General features: G+C 36.9%; 1 protein-coding gene across 1 annotated transcript in view; it reads right to left on the bottom strand.

Annotated features, from left to right (window-relative positions):
* Positions 1–318: 318 nt before the first annotated feature.
* The window catches only part of SLC35A1 (solute carrier family 35 member A1), a 27552-nt gene continuing 8305 nt past the window's right edge, over positions 319–19565 (bottom strand). Inside the window, exons 3-8 of the mRNA XM_059401034.1 lie at positions 10796–10955; positions 10474–10626; positions 6283–6349; positions 3968–4144; positions 3392–3526; positions 319–1253 (exon numbers count right to left, since the gene is read on the bottom strand). Of these exons, the coding sequence (XP_059257017.1) occupies positions 1126–1253; positions 3392–3526; positions 3968–4144; positions 6283–6349; positions 10474–10626; positions 10796–10955 (820 nt within the window). The 3' untranslated portion in view covers positions 319–1125. The remainder of the gene's footprint in view (positions 1254–3391; positions 3527–3967; positions 4145–6282; positions 6350–10473; positions 10627–10795; positions 10956–19565) is intronic.

The following is a 19565-nucleotide window of genomic DNA, read 5'->3' as shown; positions in this document are numbered from 1 at the left end:
TGGCCACCTCATTTGAATTCACTTCTCTGAATCTTGAGTGAAATGACATAGGGACAGTGAAGATTAGGGCCTACTGTTTCCAAAAGCAGCTCCCTGAAAAGACTGTACATTATCTCCTGCAGTCTAGAGTCCTACTGCCCCGATTGCCATCGTTATAAACTCCGGTTTTTGCTGACAAAGGCCAGTCCAGAGTTGGTTTATATGCAACCAAAGAACCCTAAAATTCCAACACAGAAAAAAAAAAATTTAATATTTTTGGTTGTTTTACATTTTGCATTTTCTTAATGGTTATAATCACAATACAAAAAGTGATACAGATTTCATATAAATAAATTAAGTTTATTGCTGAATTTTCCCATTAACATTATAGAAAATTTTTTAAAAACACTGAAATTTCACAAATTATTGACAGCCCAATAGTTTTAAACATACTGTATAAAAAAAAGTACAAAAGTGACATTAGAAATATTTTTTGAAGAAAAGTAGATCATCTAACCGCAAAGAAACATGAATCCAGACAATGAATGGCACAAATACAGCACTTACAGGAGTACTCATTCACCACCTAGAAGTCATTGTCTGCATTATGAAATAGATTCAGTTTGAGAAGTTACACATTCAGTTTGCTTCTGAACTAGCCTATCTTGGTTTTGCCTATCTTTTGTAAGAAAAGAGCTAGGTCATTACTGCTGCTGGGATGAAATACTGTACATGAATTGGAGAACAAGGAGGGAATGGTCCTTCTCCCCTGGTACCAGAACAATAAAACAGTTCGTACAGAAATGGCTTTGGCACTTGAACCTTTAACCTTGTCCCAAACCTTGTTACTTGAATATTGTTATCCTCACGTGATTTTTTTTTTTAAACACCACACCTCTCCATACTTTTTATTTACATTATATGTACAATAATAAAATTCTTTCATTCTAAAACAAAACTGCGTGACCCAAAACAGGCCACATTAAATCTTTATAGCAATTCACTCAGATAGTTTTCCTCTTAATTCTTATGACACAGTTAACATATTGTTTTTTTGTTTAAGCTATCTTCTGGGATTGACTTAAGGCTCTAGTTTAATGCAGATAGTTTCTTTAGTCTTGGTAGGAATCTCTTTTGAGGCTGAAATCACGTACCACCAGCTCTCTCTTTTGAAGCTGTTTCTCCTTGTTGGATGGATGTAGTGTCTTGTCTGGGTAATCCATAGAGATATATAGAAACACATACAAGAAGAGTGCCCAGGGCAAAGGTGAGTGCTGAAAAGAATGGGGGAAAAAAAAAAGGCTTAATATGTATTTGTGTCCTTAAAATTATATAACAATAATCAATTTTAAATTTTGAAATCTTTCAGTTATAGGTCTGTAGCATTAGATCATATGGGAAATAGATCTAAGTGTTCTATTTTTATGATGGTAAGGTTTAGAAAGATAATCAACTCTAGCTACCCATCCCTCAAGCCATCCTTCTTCCACCCTCACCCCTACCTACCCCCAAAAAAAGGAACAATCAAGGGACTGACTACATGCTTTTCAAGAACACAGGTATGCCTGTCCTGGACCACTGACAAAGACTGTACTAACTTCTCTATATGCTAATTTAAAGAAAAGCAATGTAATATGGCTTTTCCATGGTACTAAAAACCTGCGGAAGTTTAGAGTTAAAGGTGGTTGAGCAGAATTCCAGATTAAATGACCAGTGACTCAAACCAGTGAAGATCTCTGAATAAGAGATGAGGTGGTGATTTATTGAGTACAATTCCATTTTTTATTAGCTTTTAAAAAAAAAATTCCTAATCCTGAAAATCAGGATAAGAAATTACAGCTTGTCTAAAACTTGACAAGTAAGCATTTTATGTATAAAATGTCAGACACTGCTCACCAGGGAGCCTGCTTCTCCCTCTCCCTCTGCCTGCCACTCTGCCTGCTTGTGCTTGCTCTCTGTCCAGTTAAATAAAATCTTCCAAAAAAAAAAAAAAAAGATTTTATTTATTTGACAGAAACACAGCCAGAGAGGGAACACAAGGGGAGTAGGGGAGGGAAGAGCAGGCTTCCTGCTGAGCAGGGAGCCTGATGCAGGCTTGATCCCAGGACCCTGGGATCATGAGCTGAGCCATAAGGTAAAGGCTGAATGATTGAGCCACCCCTAGCACCCAGAATAAATAAAATCTTTAAAAAAAAAAAAAAAAAAAAAAGGAAGACTGCTAAGATGTTCTAGTTAATTTCCTTGACCATCAATAAGGACACTGACTGAAAGCATAAGGATTTGTTAAGCTAAGGAAGGATCAGAACTACAATTAAAAGTTCATCCAAGTCAGGTAAGAAATACATCTATGAAAGGACCTATGAATACTGATACTGGAATGGTAAGTGGTTGGCCTCCTAGAATACTTACTATGTGCCACGCACCATTCTAAACACCTCACCTGAAACAACCCTAGCAGATGGGTGATACTGCCAGTCCCATTGTACAGATGAAGAAACTAAGCCACAGGTTAAGTAACTTCCTTAAGGCTGCACAACTAAAAAATGGTATAGGCAGGAAGTAAACCATACTATAAGATAGTTTTTTGAGATTACAAGCTTGGCATTCCTCTATTTGCATTTATATCAAGAATGAATTTTAAAATCAAACATAAATATAGGTCAATATTTATTTTTTTAACATCAATATTTAACAGACTGAGTATAACTGATCAGTAAAGAAAATGATTATTACGGCACCATGGAATGTTAAATCAACATCACTGCCTAAACAATTCAGAAGCCAACTTAATGCTGGGTGCAGGCTACAGGAATATATACTAGAAGGACTAGCGCAGTGAAGGTGCCAGAATGCCAGCTACAGTAATGAAATCTGTATTAATTACATATTAAATGAAACAGATTTTTAATTAAGATTTGGAATTTGCTTCAAACTAATTTATACCCACGTCCAAAAGTTAGGAAGGTACAAACTCAGGGAAATGAAAGAATTTTCTGTTCTTTCTTCATCATGGAGAGCCTTGTTTGGGGAATGATTCCTCACAGTAGTGCAGTTACAGTGAAGTCCTTGGACTCATTTCCCCGCATACCTAACCACACTGGATTCACCCAGAAGTAAGAAGTACTCAAGTTGTCTTGGATCTCAAACCTGGGAAATGGGGAGCTCCTGACTACGAAAGAACTCCTCCGTAGCCCTCTCACTTTCAGTAGAACCAGCACCCGCCCCAGCATAAGCTCGCGGACCGCTGCAGCTACCTCAGTATTGCTGATCCATGTCCCATACAACTAGAAACTAAAGAAAGAATTTTGGTAAACACTATATGACCAACTGCCATATTTAAGAATAGATGAAGTGAATCAACAAGTGGGAAGCTCTTCTATGTTAAAAACTTCAAATACAAACGAAGACATACTTATCTGTAACCCAAACAGCATCACTGAAGCGATAGTAGAAAGGACAATGGCGGCGGCTGCAGAAAAGCCCTTCATGATGTTGTCTGTGTACTTGACCACAACAGAAGTGTAGAGGCCTCCAACACTTGCAAGAACTTGTATACACAAAGAAATAAAATCTTAACACTCAAATAATGAAACATTCTATGATCATGAGGCAGTTTTCACCCCCAGAGATGTCATACTAATTTACCTAGGAAAATACTATTTTCCTTGCAAGTAGCCATCTGAGAGTTTGTACTAAAATCGAGTAATGGTTCCTACAAAATAACATTGTTTTTCACATGCCCAGAGAGCTATGTGGTCTACTACTAAATTGTACACATTTATTGCTAACACATTAGATACTTTTGATTGTGAAAGCAAAATTGCTTTGGGATAGCTATGCCACAAAAGTCAGTCAATAAAACCAAAATTACATTTTCAAACCGGTGTTCACAGTATCAGAGGAATAATTTCAAAATGCTATAAAGGCTTAAAACACAACTTTTTCTGAAAAGAGGACTACCCAGAACTTTTAATTCCTGGATACTTACAAATGACAAACCAGACATAATATGTGTAACCATAGAAAAATCCTTTTTCTTTTATTTCAGCTCCATCTGACAAGTAGACGCCAACTAATGTCACAACAATCCCTGATAGATACATCTGAATGTTTCTCACCCAAAGGGAAGTATCTGAACTCTTTAATACTTTTTCAAAATATACTCCTGAAAAAAAAGATAGACAAATATTAAAGATAACTACTAAAAATTAATTTAAAATGCCTCTCATTTAGAATAACAATAACAGGTATGATAATATAAAGTATATGGTTCAGGGAACAAACTTCAAAAGCATATTTATTTTGTTGGTTGTGACGTGGCATATAAAACATTAGCAATGTATATTTTTATAGAGCTATTAAATTTAATAACCAAGGAAACTTTCCAACCCACATTTAACAGGAGACTCAAATTATTAAAAACAGTTTCTGCCTTTATTATAGCAGTAAGATAGATCACAGCAGCTCTCTGTTAATACCAATAATAGACTTGCTCTGGTCAGCTGGAAAACTATACTATTAGAGTCAATTTTCTTAATCATATCCCTGTAATATCTACCCAGTAATGAAAACTCTGCAAAATAACCTATATAATCACCACTTGGGATTTTTTCAGAGTAACACAACCGAAATGAAATTTAAATAAAACTTGCTGAGGGGAAGCCATTTTCCTTTAAAGTATGGTTCCACAAGCCAAGTTCATACACAATGTCAGAAGGACCACAACTCCATAAGTAATACATTTTGTGTCTCCATACATTTTCTTGGGGTTGAGGTCCATATGTTTTCCAGATACTCCAAAAGAGCAAATGACTCCTCACCACATATATCCCAAATCACATACCACTGCTCTAAGCTTTATACTTAGGGGGTACATGGGGACATCAAAGATTTTCATTAAAAATACCATGTTAATTACAGACTTAAAAACTGCCAAATAATAATCAACTAAAAATTCTAATGAAAAACAAGATTGTTTTTTGATAAATATGTGTTAAACAAAATCAGAAAATGGAAACAAACATAATGGCTATTCCTATTCCCATGTTTTAATATTCTATCTGGGAAACCCACTTAATTATTACCTGCTCAGTTACTCCAAGCATAAAGGGATATTAAACCACCCACCATTTCCTAAGTTGTGTATTGAAAGGTTGAACTAAATAGAATGCTGGACACAAACATTTATTTATTCAGAGTAGTGCCAAAAGTCTAGTAGCGCATTATTTTTTGGGTAACTCAGTTTTTGTTTCTAATTTGCTGGTTCCTAGAATACAAATTTAGCATGACGCTATCATTAAGTATATTCTTGAACTTGGGATTTTTTTCCCTTATCACACATAGAGCAATATTTCACTTCCATATCCCGCCTACTTTCCTAGTCAAAAGTAAAAAGAATCCTAATTCTTGAAATAGCACAAATAAAGATTAATAATAAAAACACAGCTATAACTAATATACTCGTTATTAAAAAGAACTTTCAGGGGCACCTGAGTGGCTCAGTCAGTTGAGTGGCAGCCTTCAGCTCAGGTCATGATCCCATGGTCCTGGAATCGAGCCCTCCATTGTATTGGGCTCCCTGCTCAGTGGAAAGCCTGCTTCTCCCTCTCCCACTTCCCTGCTTGTATTCCCTCTCTCTGTGTCAACTAAATAAAATCTTCTTAAAAATTAAAAAAAAAAAAACAACCTTTCAGGCTTTCCTCTGTTGGAACTATTTCTAAAACACATACTGCACTTTGATGTTAGTGACTCTGGTTCTCGTCCCTCCCTTTTTGGCTGTTACTTGTATGTGTTAATCTTTCTGAGGTGTTCTCCACCCCACCCCACCTCCTTTTCTCCCTACTCCATAATTCCTAATCTGTTAAAGCAGAGGAAGAACCTGAGGTTAACAGGGAAAATCAGATACTGAGCTGGCAACATAGACCCTTTAAGGAATCTTGCCTGAAGAAAGTGCCACTTCCAGGAAAATGGAAAGAGGTACTTAAGCTTTCTCACTGCTAACTTCCTCCATTTTCAGAAGTCTCTGCTCATTTACTTTTGGGTTCTTAGCTGGACCGAGGATGGTAAGCATGACGTATATTCTTAGGTAACTAAGTATGAATACGGACTGAGGTCTGAACCGAAACACTGCCATTCCACGTATTTCCTGAAAGTAAGTAACAACTGGCACAAAACTCCGTAAGTAGGAGAATAAGCCTATGGGAATAAAGTTGTTACGATGAAATAAGATAAACTAGATCCCTATTTAGAGTTTAATGTTTTTTAAAAATTTTAACAGACTAAAATAATACATTTATGATTTACCTGCAAATCCTGAGCACAATACAGCAATAGCTACAGCACCAAACCCTAATAAGGGATTCTGTTCCACCTGCAATAATAATGTTTTGAAAGTTATTAGTGACTAACAAATAGAATTCATCTAAGAGAGTAAACAAACGCTACAAAAATCCAAAAATCTGTGTTATGTTTCTCTGGAAAGGATACGCCACATCAGACACAGTATCCTATAGAATAAAACAGAAACAAACAAAAGGCCATCCCAGAGATTAACCAAAGCACTTAAGATACAACATGTGTCCCCCAAACTGTAGCCATGGTGAATACTTACCAGAACACGTGTGCCTGTTTCCTATCAGCAAGAGGTAAGCTAGCACAGCATTTTGCATAGTCAGTCTACCTCTTAATTTTAACTTCTGCCACCACCCTAACTCAGGGCCCTGATAGCATCAACCATGGAAATGATAACAGTTTACCTCATTTATTCCCTAACACCTTATATCTGTAACAGGATGACATAATGACTTTTAAGTTTTCCTACTTTACTGAATTTTTATCAAATGCTAACACCTTACTTGCTACGTACCAGATATACCTCTTATATACTAAATGAATAAAAAGGAAGATGATAGGGGCGCCTGAGCGGCTCAGTGGTTTAAAGCCTCTGCCTTCGGCTCAGATTATGATCCCAGGGTCCTGGGATGGAGCCCCACATTGGGCTTCTGCTCAGCAGGGAGCCTGCTTCCCCTTCTCTCTCTACCTACCTCTCTGCCTACTTGTGATTTCTGTCAAACAAATAAATAAAAAAAAATCTTTAAAAAAAAAAAAGGAAAATGATAGGGACATCTGGGTGACCCAGTTAAGTGTCTGCCTTTGGCTTGGGTCGTGATCCCAGGGTCCTAGGCTGGAGTTCCCCCATCAGCAGGGAGCCTGCTTCTCCTTCTGCCTGTAGCTCCCTCTACTTGTGTTCTCTCTCTCTCAAAAAAAAAAAAGGAAAGAAAAAAATGAAGAGATACAGTTCTGGTTCTTAAGTAGTTCATGGATAGGAGAAATTGACAAGTAAATATAATCCTAATTCTGTGCTAAAAGATACATGTGTATGTGCCCTAACTTATTTCAAGTTTATTTCCTCTTTCTTCCCTAAATTAATCTTCGGGCTTTCATCAGTCTTTTCTCAGAAATAAATACTATCTCAATAGTAACACTGAAACTAAAGAGTTGAGATACATGACTATACTATGACAAGAACATACCTTATTCAGAATAAAGGAGAGTATCGCTTTATGTTAAATGAGAGAGAAAGCTTGGTAATAAGTGACTGCAGCTGTTACTGCTACTGTAGATTACCAGCAAAATGCTAGAACAGATGACTTAACTTAAAAAGTTTGATGGGGATGCCTGGGGCCCAGTCAGTTAAGTGTCTGACTCTTGATTTCGGCTTAGATCATGATCTTAGTGTGGTGAGATTGAACCCCGTGTGGAACCTGCTTAAGATTCTCTCTCTCCCACTGCACACACGCGCTCTCTCTAAAAAAAAAGTTTAATGGCCACCACTGGAACACAACATGGCTTCCCTAAACTGAGACATACCAAATTTTCTTATGAAGGGATTCCTGGTTAGTGTAAGTGATGAGGGGATCCCATAAGACAGTGTTTTGCAAGAAATCTGACAGGTTTACATAGTATTTTTGTGAACAAGACAAATGTAGTGAGAGTAGCCGTACAAGTCTATTTAGAGTTGAGTGAATTCTCATACAGCAAAGTGCTAACAGAATAAAATCAAGCTAGACCAACAACTAATACCAGCCTACCAGGTATATGAATGAGCTCCCTTAGAAATATCCACCAGGCACACTCGGGTCTTAGTTGACTGCACCTCTAGCCAGGATCTTGATTACAACCTTTAAGAGACCTCAAGCCAGAACAGCCTCAACTAATGCACCCTCAAATTCCTGGGAGGCCCTTTAAAAACTATGAGAGGGAAGGTTTATTAAGCAAGAGGGAAAAAAGTCCAGCTAAAGAGAAATCTAAAAGTATAGCCACAGAACTCTTGTCCTGTCCTAAATTTTCAGGGAAGACCTAGACATATTTCTCAAATCTGTAGAACACATAACATGCAAAAAACCTAATAATGGATAATAAAGTCTGGAAAGACCTCAAAGACCTGAACAATGAACCAAAACTAACAAGATATGCTTAATAAGTTAAAAGTATCCTGCATTTTTATTTAGAAGCCCACTGCACATAACACATTAGCAATAAAATATGTGTGTGTGAAACAACTTTGTGTATAGTCAGTTACAGAATGGCTATCCTCTCCGCAAAACCCACAGGCTAATTTAACAAGTCTCTAGTATTCAGAACAAAGGAGGGACTTCACAAGTTATACCTCACACTGTTCAATCAACATCTAGAGACAGTGGGAAGTTTTTAAGACTACCGAGGAACAAAAACAAATGAATACACCTAGAAGAGAAATACAAGGTAAGTAATGAGGCAAGCCAAAGATCAAGAAATCTTTAGAAACTCTATTACAGAAAGAAACGGGCAACTGGGTGGCTCAGTCGGTTGAGTGTCGGACTCCCTGCTCAGTGAGGAGTTGTCTTCTCCCTCTGCCTCTCCTCATGCTCTCTCTCTCTCTCAAATAAATAAAATCTTAAGCAAAAAAACAAAGCTGCCTCAATGGGGAGGAAAAAAAGACTTGGATTACAACCTTTAATGTGGTGGTACGACAATGTCCTCAAACATTCAAATGATCATCATATACAGCTAAAAGGGATTTGAGGTATTCTGAAAAGAATAAAAAACAATAAGGCAGTTACAAGAAACTACGCTTCACTTAAAATATGAAAGAATTTTCTATAGTGGCCCAAAAGTAGGAAAGCTGCCCTATACTCTGCTTTAGCTTACTGAGCTTTTCACATGTGTTAGCTGTATACATAGACCTAACATCTTTTCTAACGGTGTGAAGTGTTAACGTTCATATTAAACTTCTGTTTGCCTTACTTCCCAATAAATTATTTCTCTGAGGGCCTAAAACTGAATTAAATGTGCAGTGACTATTTGGTCACTATCTTGAAATACCACCAAGAATATATGCATGTTTAAATATCATGTCAAAATAATAAATATTCATCTAAACCTCATTTTCTAGGGTGGGAGGGGGACCTCCACCTAGTTTTAGGCTTTAGACTTCCTCAAGCTTTCTGTTCCTCCCCAGTCTCCTTATATGTACAGGAGAACTGTGGTCTTTTATTTGCTACAAGGTAAAGAGTATTTGGCTGTAGAGGGAAACTCCAAAAAGGTCATTCACTGGAGTTCCACTTCCTAATTTTCTCTGGGAAAATAATCTATAAAGTATGTTACACTTTAAAAAGAGATCAGGTATGTAACTTAACATTTAACTCAAACTAAAAATTAGGAAGGCACTTTTGGCCTTATTTTAGTTACTGATTATCAGTAAAAACTCTACTACCCCATAATCCCTACCACTGACAGTGGGAGTATGTACAAAAGATTAAAAAAACAAACAAAAGGGGCACCTGGGTGGCTCAGTGGGTTAAGCCGCTGCCTTTGGCTCAGGTCATGATCCCAGGGTCCTGGGATCGAGCCCTGCATCGGGCTCTCTGCTCAGCGGGGAGCCTGCTTCCTCCTCTCTCTCTGCCTGCTTCCCTGCCTACTTGTGATCTCTGTCTGTCAAATAAATAAATAAAATCTTTAAAAAAAAAAAAAAAAACTTGAGTTGAGGGAAGAGATGAAAATTAGATGGAGAAAACCTTGCTCAGCATTCTTTACAAGATGTCTAAAAGAGGCCTGTGAGTTCTGAACATATAAACTATGGAAACTGGCACAAGTCTAGTCACAGGTTAGCTGTTCAGTGTGTAACTTTGGACAAGTTACTTTACCTCTCTGGACTTCAATTTTGTCCCCTTAAAACGAAGGGGGTTGGTTATATTAAGGTACCTTCCATCTCTTAACATATTTTATGCATATTCCCCTCCAGAAGACTAAAGGGGGCAGAGAAGACCAATGAGTCATATTATCTTTCATTATCATAAGGGAGTAAAAACAAGAAAAGCCTATCTGTAGGGCAAAGGTTATTTTCAGTCAAAGAAATGTAATTGTGCTACATTCATCAATGTGACTGTCTAAAGTGTTACAAGACTTATTAAAGAAGTCTTCTAGTTTAGTTCTGGGGAGCATTTGGTTTCTTACCACAACTTTTGTAGCCTGGGCTGGTTCCCACTGTACAAGTATGACTCCACCACACAGCATAAAAACTGAAATCCACTGTAATTTGCTGAGTGTCCGGTTTAACATTAAAACAGTACATAAAGCAGTGCAGGGAATCTTCAACTGATAGGTCACCTAGAAACAAAACAATGAATTGATGAATGCGTAACAGTCTCTGACACAAATACTTGATATTAACAGAATTATGGAGAAAAATATAAAGTGAGAAAGCATTAATAAAAATCTTTTAACCATAAAATTTTTTAAGATTCTACACTTTTCGTTGTCCTTTACCTCCACTTACCTGGTATACTGCTGCATCCAGATTGCTAAGAGCTAGGAAAGCCATATTGTTCTGAACAGCATACACTAATGATGGCACACTTAACTTCATCAGTTCCTTGGGGCTCCCCAAGACATTTTCTCTTAAAGATGCCTTGAATCTACCAGGACTACCAGTTTCTCTTTGAAAACAAAAGGGTGAGAAAGAAAATTAAAGAGCATCTACTTCCTTTTTTTTAAGATTTTATTCTTTTTTTTAATTTTTAAATTTTTTAATTTATTTATTTGAGAGAGAAACAGTGAGAGAGAACATGAGTGAGGAGAAGGTCAGAGAGAGAAGCAGACTCCCTGTGGAGCTGGGAGCCCAATGCGGAACTCGATCCCGGGACTCTGGGATCATGACCTGAGCTGAAGGCAGTCCAACCAACTGAGCCACCCAGGCGTCCCTAATTTTTTAATTTTTTATTTTTTTAAAGATTTTATTTATTTATTGGACAGAGAGAGAGATCACAAGTAGGCAGAGAGGCAGGCAGAGAGAGAGGAGGAAGCAGGCTCCCTGCTGAGCAGAGAGCCTGATGTGGGGCTCGATCCCAGCACCCTGGGATCATAACCTGAGCCGAAGGCAGAGGCTTAACCCACTGAGCCACCCAGGCGCCCCTAAGATTTTATTCTTAAATAATCTTTACACCCAATATGGGGCTCAAATTCACAATCCTGAGATCAAGAGTCACCTGCTCTACCAACTGAGCCAACCAGGCGCCCCAACAGTGTCCTTTCGATAAGATTCCTTCACACACAGAATAGCTGTAATATGTTAAGGTCCACTGATGTAATTTAGCAAATTTATTTTGTTTTTATAATTTTCAACTAATGTTAGATTCAAAGAAACATGCCAACAACTGCATAAAAGGAAAACAATGACAAGTTTGATTTGGGAATATGACAATTAGGTTTACCATCATCAACCTCTGGTCAAAGCTCCAGGAGTTTGTTGTTGTTGTTGTTGTTTTAACGATTTTATTTTATTTGACAGACAGAGATTACAAGTAGAGAGGCAGGCAGAGAGAGGAAGAGAAGCAGGCTCCCCGCTGAGCAGAGAGCCCAATGTGGGGCTCCATCCCAGGACCCTGAGATCATGACCTGAGCTGAAGGCAGAGGCTTTAACCCACTGAGCCACCCAGGCGCCCCAAAGCTCCAGGAGTTTTTAAGCATATTAAATAAGACAAGAATCCAGAATTGCTGATATTACCTGTAAAAATTTAAACCCATTCATCTGTTGATGGACATCTAGGTTCGTTCCATAGTTTGGCTGTTGTAGACATTGCTGCTATAAACATTTGGGTGCACGTGCCCCTTCAAATCACTATGTTTGTATCTTTAGGGTAAATTCCCAGTAGTGCAATTGCTGGTCATAGGGTAGTTCTATTTTCAACATTTTGAGATGAATGGATAAAGAAGATGTGGTATATATACACAATGGAATACTATGCAGCCATCAAAAGAAATGAAATCTTGCCATTTGTGACGACATGGATGGAACTAGAGGGTATCATGCTTAGCGAAATAAGTCAGAGAAAGACAACTATCATATGATCTCCCTGATATGAGGAAGTGGTGATGCAACATGGGGGCTTAAGTGGGTAGGAGAAGAATAAATGAAACAAGATGGGATTGGGAGGGAGACAAACCATAAGTGACTCTTAATCTCACAAAACAAACTGAGGGTTGCTGGGGGGAGGAGGCTTGGGAGAGGGGGGTTGGGTTATGGACACTGGGGAGGGTATGTGCTATGGTGAGTGCTGTGAAGCGTGTAAACCTGGCGACTCATAGACCTGTACCCCTGGGGATAAAAAATACATGTTTATAAAAAAATAAATGAAAAAATGAAAAAAAAATTAAACCCTCCCACTTTAACTGCCATTATATCAAGTTCACCCTTGTTATTTTAATTAGGTTGCGTATCTACTTTTAAAGGTTTTTAAAAATTATAATAGATCTAAATTACAAACAAGAAAAAGGGTTTTATACTTAGGGAAGTCACTTGAAATAGGAGCTAAGGAATTCAGGTCAATATTCTTTGTAAATTAGATCAGTGCTTATGAAACAGACAATAAATAGAAGCATATTCCCATAAAACTGAAGTAACTATAAATTTGCAGGAAATAATTTACTAATACCAACAAAAGTAAACTATATTTAATATACAGAAAGTTTGCTACTTGATGCAGAGTGATTATACGTGCTCTTAACTATTCTCAGGAGGAACAAGCTAATGTGGTTATTTCCCCTCTTGAAAATTTCCTGGGGGAAAAAAAAAAGTTTTGTAATAAGCATCAGCAGCAAAAAAGGGTCTTTAACAAAAGGGTCCTAACTGTAGCTCACAACATCCTTAAAAGACAAGACCATGATATTTCTGTGAGGAGAAAGATCTGTTTCAACTCAAAGCTAATAACAGTCACAGTGAACCTCTACTATGTTAACAGAATCAACAGTTATTAACCGAATTTTGTCATATTTAAATACTGCAAGAATAATTACACATATTCTGAAGGAGAGCAGAGAGTCCACAATGTCAAACTCATTACCCATGCCTAGCCACTGTAGTACACCCCCCAAGAAAATGCTTAAGTATGACAGGAAATTTGGCCTAGGTCATGAAAACAAAAGACCTCCTTCTTCGCTACAGGTCTTCCTCTGTTGCCAAATTCAACATGCTCTGCACCACAGTGGTGCATCTATATGAAAAGGAACGCACACCACCTGGGGGGAGACTACAAACTCTCCCCAGAACAAGGAGAGAATCCCAAAAAGAGCACTACTGAGAAAAATAACAATAACACATCTTCCAGAAACACTAGTAGTCGTTTACTGTTCTACTATTAAACAAAAATAATCAATTCTAAATATACTACAGCCTTGAATATACTCTAAAAAGGAACACACAAAAACCAAAGGCGATTTTCCCTTCCATTTTCCTGCTCTGATGTTTGCTTAGAAATCAAATCTTTTACTAAGTACCTTTTGTTAAAAGCAAATGTATTGTGATGCCTGGGTTGCTCAGTCAAGTGACTGCCTTCATCTCAGGGTCCTGGAATCAAGCCCCACATCAGGCTCCCTGCTCAGCGGGGAACCTGCTACTCCCTCTCCCTCTGCAGCTCCCCTTGCTTGTGCTCTCTCATTCTCTCTCAAATGAATAAATAAAATCTTTTAAAAAACCCCCACAAAACTAAATATATTAAATTCAATTCTATAAATGACATTGCTAGATAAGAAAAAGAGCAGGTATAATCAAAAAGCACATACAAAATTTCTTTAGATACAGTCTCCCATTAAATTTCATATTTGAACAATTTGTTTTGATTTTTTTTTAATTTTATTTTTTATAAACATATATTTTTATCCCCAGGGGTACAGGTCTGTGAATCACCAGGTTTACACACTTCACAGCACTCACCAAAGCACATACCCTCCCCAATGTCCATAATCCCACCCCCTTCTCCCCAACCCCCTTTGTTTTGCTTTTTATCACTGTTATAGAATCTATGTGCAACCTTTTGTTACCCAAAGAAATTCTGCGGCTGCCTCCCCCACCGCCGCCCCCACCCTAAAATTTCCTAGCAACCACTGAAAGCAATTCTTTCTGACCTATGTTTGGTCAAAAAGTAGGCCTCATTCTTCCAGCTCCTGACGTGACAAGAACTACTAGTAGGTATAATCAATTCTTTGGCTAGTTACCAAGACACTGTGCAAAATGGAACACAGAAGTTACTCATAAGCTTAAAGTTAAATCTTATTTATAAATTTCTTATCATCTGTAAAGTTAAATATGATTAACTCACATAAAGGACTTTGAGGCCTAGATATAAACACCAATAATGAGGCTATTTGAGGACAATACCCATCATAACAAGGTACATGACTTTTTTTTTTCCTTCCTATAACCCTAAAACCATTACAACATGGGTACAAAGAGGCAGCCAAAAATGTAAAACCCAGTGTTACAGACTGTATTAGAAGAACAGTATTTCTGGTCTTCTGGAAGAGTGACTGCAAACAGTAGGAAAGTTTGAAAGGAAACAAAAGGAAGTCTAAAAGGTTAAGTAAATATTTGGATCTAATATTACATGTAGTAATAAGTTATGAAAAAATATAAACCAAATTTTAGCAATAAAAAGAAAATGTAAACCCAGCAGGAGAAACAGAATAGGACTGGATAATCTATAATGTAGTAAGTATTTGATGGCTATATTATTTTAGGTAATAATAAAAAATAATTAAAATAATAATTTTAATAAATAAATAATAAATAATTTTTCTGGAGTAAAATATTTTCTCCAGTCTTACATAATGCATTTGCTTTATTACTATCCACACCCAAACTATAGTACATTTACACATCCTGCTAGGTTTACTCAGTCTTTATAGACTAGTGAATAGCAAACAATAAAAAGTTGACTTTGTTCTAAGACAATGTAAAAGCTTTGCACTTCCTTTTCTTCATCCCACAAGTGACAAATTTAAATAAAAACTACCAGTTTTAATAGCTATGATAGCATTTAGTAATGCATACAGCTAACTGGTAATTTTCCTGTGAACTGCTATAGTAACTGGTTTGAAAAACCAAAATATTTTAAATGTTATACTGTTTTATGTTTCAATCAGATTATAACTTAGAAACTGGTAATTTATAACTCAAAGAATTTTTAAAATCAACTTAATCACATATAGAACTTTTGCAACATCAAACTGCAAATCTGTCCCCAACCCCCCAAAACAGGATTTAGTAATTTCCTCTTCAATTTAAAAGTGATCTGATGTAATCATACGGATGCACAACAGTATATGTAGAAAGACGCAAACAACCTTGGGGCACGTGGGTGGCCCAGTCATCAAGCAGCTGCCGTTGGGTCCTGGGATGAACCCCTAGCCCCGCATGGGGCTCCCTGCTCAGCAGGAAGACTGCTCGTGTTCCCTCTCTTGCTCAAATAAATGTCCCTGTCAAATAAATAGAATCTTTAAAAAGATAAATTAATATGAACTGCAAAAATCCAAAATGCCCATCAGCAGAGCTTAGTACATACAATACATCCATATAATAGAACACCATGCTGCTCTTGCAAAGAATGAGACATTTCTATGAACTGACATGGAACAATCTCTAAGAAAAAATATTTAAGCAGGGGGGAAAAAGTTAAGTGGAACACAGCGTATATCAGGTATATATGCAAAGTACATGTAATTAAAATTCACCAATTAGACCATGTAAACTTTAAATCTTACTGAAGCAGCCACTCATTAATTCCTCCCTGCACTCCCTTTTCTTTTGGTTCTAGCTCACTGCAATAAGTATAATTTCGTATTCCAAAAATTACTGTAAATTATAAGTAAAATCAACAAGCATGGGAAAACCTAAAATTAATTATAAATAAAACCTGTCAGTTTTTAAAATGAATAACAAAATTACACAAAAAAGAGAAGTAACCCAAGTATTTTAAGAAAGTCTTTTTTACTATGTGTTCTAAAACTAAAGGCAAAAAGAACTACATACAAATACTGAACTTTAGTTTTTTTTACAGCTGTATGTTAGAAACTGAATCTATGTATGTACTTGAAGATTGAGCAAATAAATATCTTAAGGATAATGGAAGCTAGACTTGTCACCATTAAGGAAGTACACAAATATGAAAAAGGAAAGTTTAAAATAAACTATGGTATTAGATCAGAATTATAGGTATCAAAAAATCTATAACTCATGTTATACCCCCAGACATATGCATATACATACAAAAGTAGAGAAATAGGTGTATATGGACACACATACTTATATTTCCTGCCTCTACTGAAGGGGCCAAGAAGCAACGATACCCCAGAAGCAACGGGCACACCTAGTGTCTAGTTTATGTGATTTAGTGATTCTAAATATCACTCTCCAAAAAAAGAAAAAAAAGGAACAAGTCTTCTTTGAGAAATGTATGATTTCAGGATTGAGGCAGGTAAAGTAGAAGATAAGCCTTAAATATCTTCCTATGCTAAATAAACTGCTCAAAGATTGATGAAAATATGAAAAAAAAAAAAAAACCAGGAAGCAGTTTAAGAAGATCCCACTGCCCTGAGATAATTTTAGCATCAAAATAATGATAATGTATTCCAGCCCATACAATGAATCCATGAATCTATGTTCTGTGTGTGTGAAAGAAACAGAAAGAAAGGGAAAGTTTCTTAGAGTAGAAGGTCAACTAATAAAAGTACAAGGAGTGACAGAATTAAGAAATTACCATTTGGCAACATCAATGGGTAATAATCTAAGTGAAACTGATAGGAAAAATAGTATTGACTTAGCTATGAAGTATCTCTCCACAAGATATTCATTAATTACAAAGAGAAAATTGACAGCTTTATGTGGAGAAAGCTAGAAGGCACTTTAATCAAATCAAAATTAAATTACCAGTGATGGGCAAATAGATTGCATGCCTGATGATACAATGCACTGAGGACACATCATTTCTGTGATCTTTCTGACCACAAAAACAAAAAATACAACTAAATCTAATCATAAAAAGCTTTCAATAAACATAAACTGAGGGACATACAGACTATGCTCTTCAACAATGTCAAAGACATGAAAAACAGAAAGATGGAAGAACTGCCCCAATTAAAGGAAGCTAGAGATATCATAACTAAATGTAATTCTTTCACTACTCAAGGACATTAGGGCAATTGGCAAAATTACCTTGGGTCTGTCAATTAAATAACAGTATTGTATAAATACTGATGTCCCAATTTGGCTATCTTATGGTTAGGTAACAGATTGTCATTGCTTTCAGGAAATACGCGCTAAAATTTAGGGACAAAGGGGCATCTTATTTAAAACTCCCTCTCAAGGGGCGCCTGGGTGGCTCAGTGGGTTAAAGCCTCTGCCTTCGGCTCAGGTCATGATCCCAGGGTCCTGGGATCGAGCCCCACATCGGGCTCTCTGCTCAGCAGGGAGCCTGCTTCCTCCTCTCTCTCTCTCTCTCTCTCTCTCTCTGCCTGCCTCTGCCTACTTGTGATCTCTGTCAAATAAATAAATAAAATCTTTAATAAATAAATAAATAAATAAATAAATAAAACTCCCTCTCAAATAGTTTGGGGGAAAATGCACAAATATATACAGAGAAAGAATATAAAATATGCATGGGCAAAATGTTGGCATTCGGAAATAAAAAATAAGAGAAAAAGCAAAAAATAAAATTGAAAATTACTGAAATGTCTAGCAATGCTACCATATTCTTATCTTTGACATAGCTAATCAAAAACTACTCAATTATTTCACTGTTCTGGAAGACTTATAATTTGAAAATTAGAGATCAGGAAACATCTTCTAATCCTATCACTGCTAATCACTTTCTAGGTATCTTTGGCAAATAAATCTTTCCTCAGCCTAAGATTTCTCATCACAGAAGATGAAATTATACCTACAACTAAAAGAGAGGTACAAGACTGAAAATGAAAACTGGCTGTATTTACCTGTTTCCCTTTGAGGGGAGACAGGAAAGAATGCTTCTGTAACACCATCGCTCTGGCAGCCTGCCACTCTCAACAGAACCCTGAATGTCTGAATGCAGCAAATTTAGTTGCTGCAATCCTAAAAGATGTTTGGCCTTTTACATAACACATTTTGACAGTGATTAACAGATTGTATTCTAGAGTGTAGTTTCTTGCTTTCTAAAGAAAAGAAGTTAGATATCGGCTCATTGTGTTTTCAAGAACTCATTTTTCACAACAGTGCCAAAAAGAAGCACTATTCTTGGTTTTTCTTAGGCACTTTAGCTTACAACATTATATATTATAGCAGTAAATATTTTCCACATTTAATGCCCAGTTTTCTTGGAGACCACACCAAACTATGCATTTCTCTGCCTCCTGTTCTCTTACCACAATCTGAAAGATGTGTTTTTACTATTTTCCTGAAGAAATATAAATTTAGCCCATAGTTGTTGCTGCCCCAATACATACTGCACTCCTCACCAAAGCAAATCTATGTTTCCTTTAAAAAGTTAAATATCCTAAACATATCACACAGAAAATTTCAAGTGAATTTCACTTAGAATTTATTTTTTACTATATATAAATTGGGCAAAGAAAAGATTTGAGATTAAAATTAAGCCGTTGTATTCCAGTGTTTCAGCAAGTCCGCCATACCCTCCAGACTATAAAAGTTTTTATCAAATAATACCCATGCTTCAGAGGATGCAACCTCAAATACTACTACCCCAGGAAAGAGGAAAAGGAAGAGAAAGAACCAGAGAGAATGGGGTCTCTGCCATGTGACCTGCATTGCCAACAAGACTTCTATCCCAATAGGATTCCCTAGGTATACAAACTCCCTACCACCTCAATCCTGAGAAACTGCCCATTCATTTAAAACATGAGTCTGGAACCTTGCTGATCCATTTGGTCAGGTCAAATTTATTAGACAAAGATTCTATTAATTAGTCCCTTATCAGTCTCAAAGTTCTGACAAAGAGATGAGTGACTAGACTTTAGATCTCCAAAGCTCACCAGGAACCATCTCTGGAGCAACTGCCTCTGCTTAAATTGTTAGGACCGAAATATTCTAATTTACCTAATTTGGGCACTTGGTTGAAATTAAGCTTTTTTTTTTTTTTTTAAAGATTTTATTTATTTATTTGACAGAGAGAAATTACAAGTACACTGAGAGGCAGGCAGAGAGAGAGAGAAGGAAGCAGGCTCCCCGCTGAGCAGAGAGCCCGATGTGGGACTCGATCCCAGGACCCTGAGATCATGACCTG

This window comes from Mustela nigripes, chromosome 5 (genome assembly GCF_022355385.1).
Source record: "Mustela nigripes isolate SB6536 chromosome 5, MUSNIG.SB6536, whole genome shotgun sequence".
Classification (NCBI taxonomy): Eukaryota; Metazoa; Chordata; class Mammalia; order Carnivora; family Mustelidae; genus Mustela; species Mustela nigripes.
This window is presented reverse-complemented; position numbering and strand designations above follow the sequence as displayed.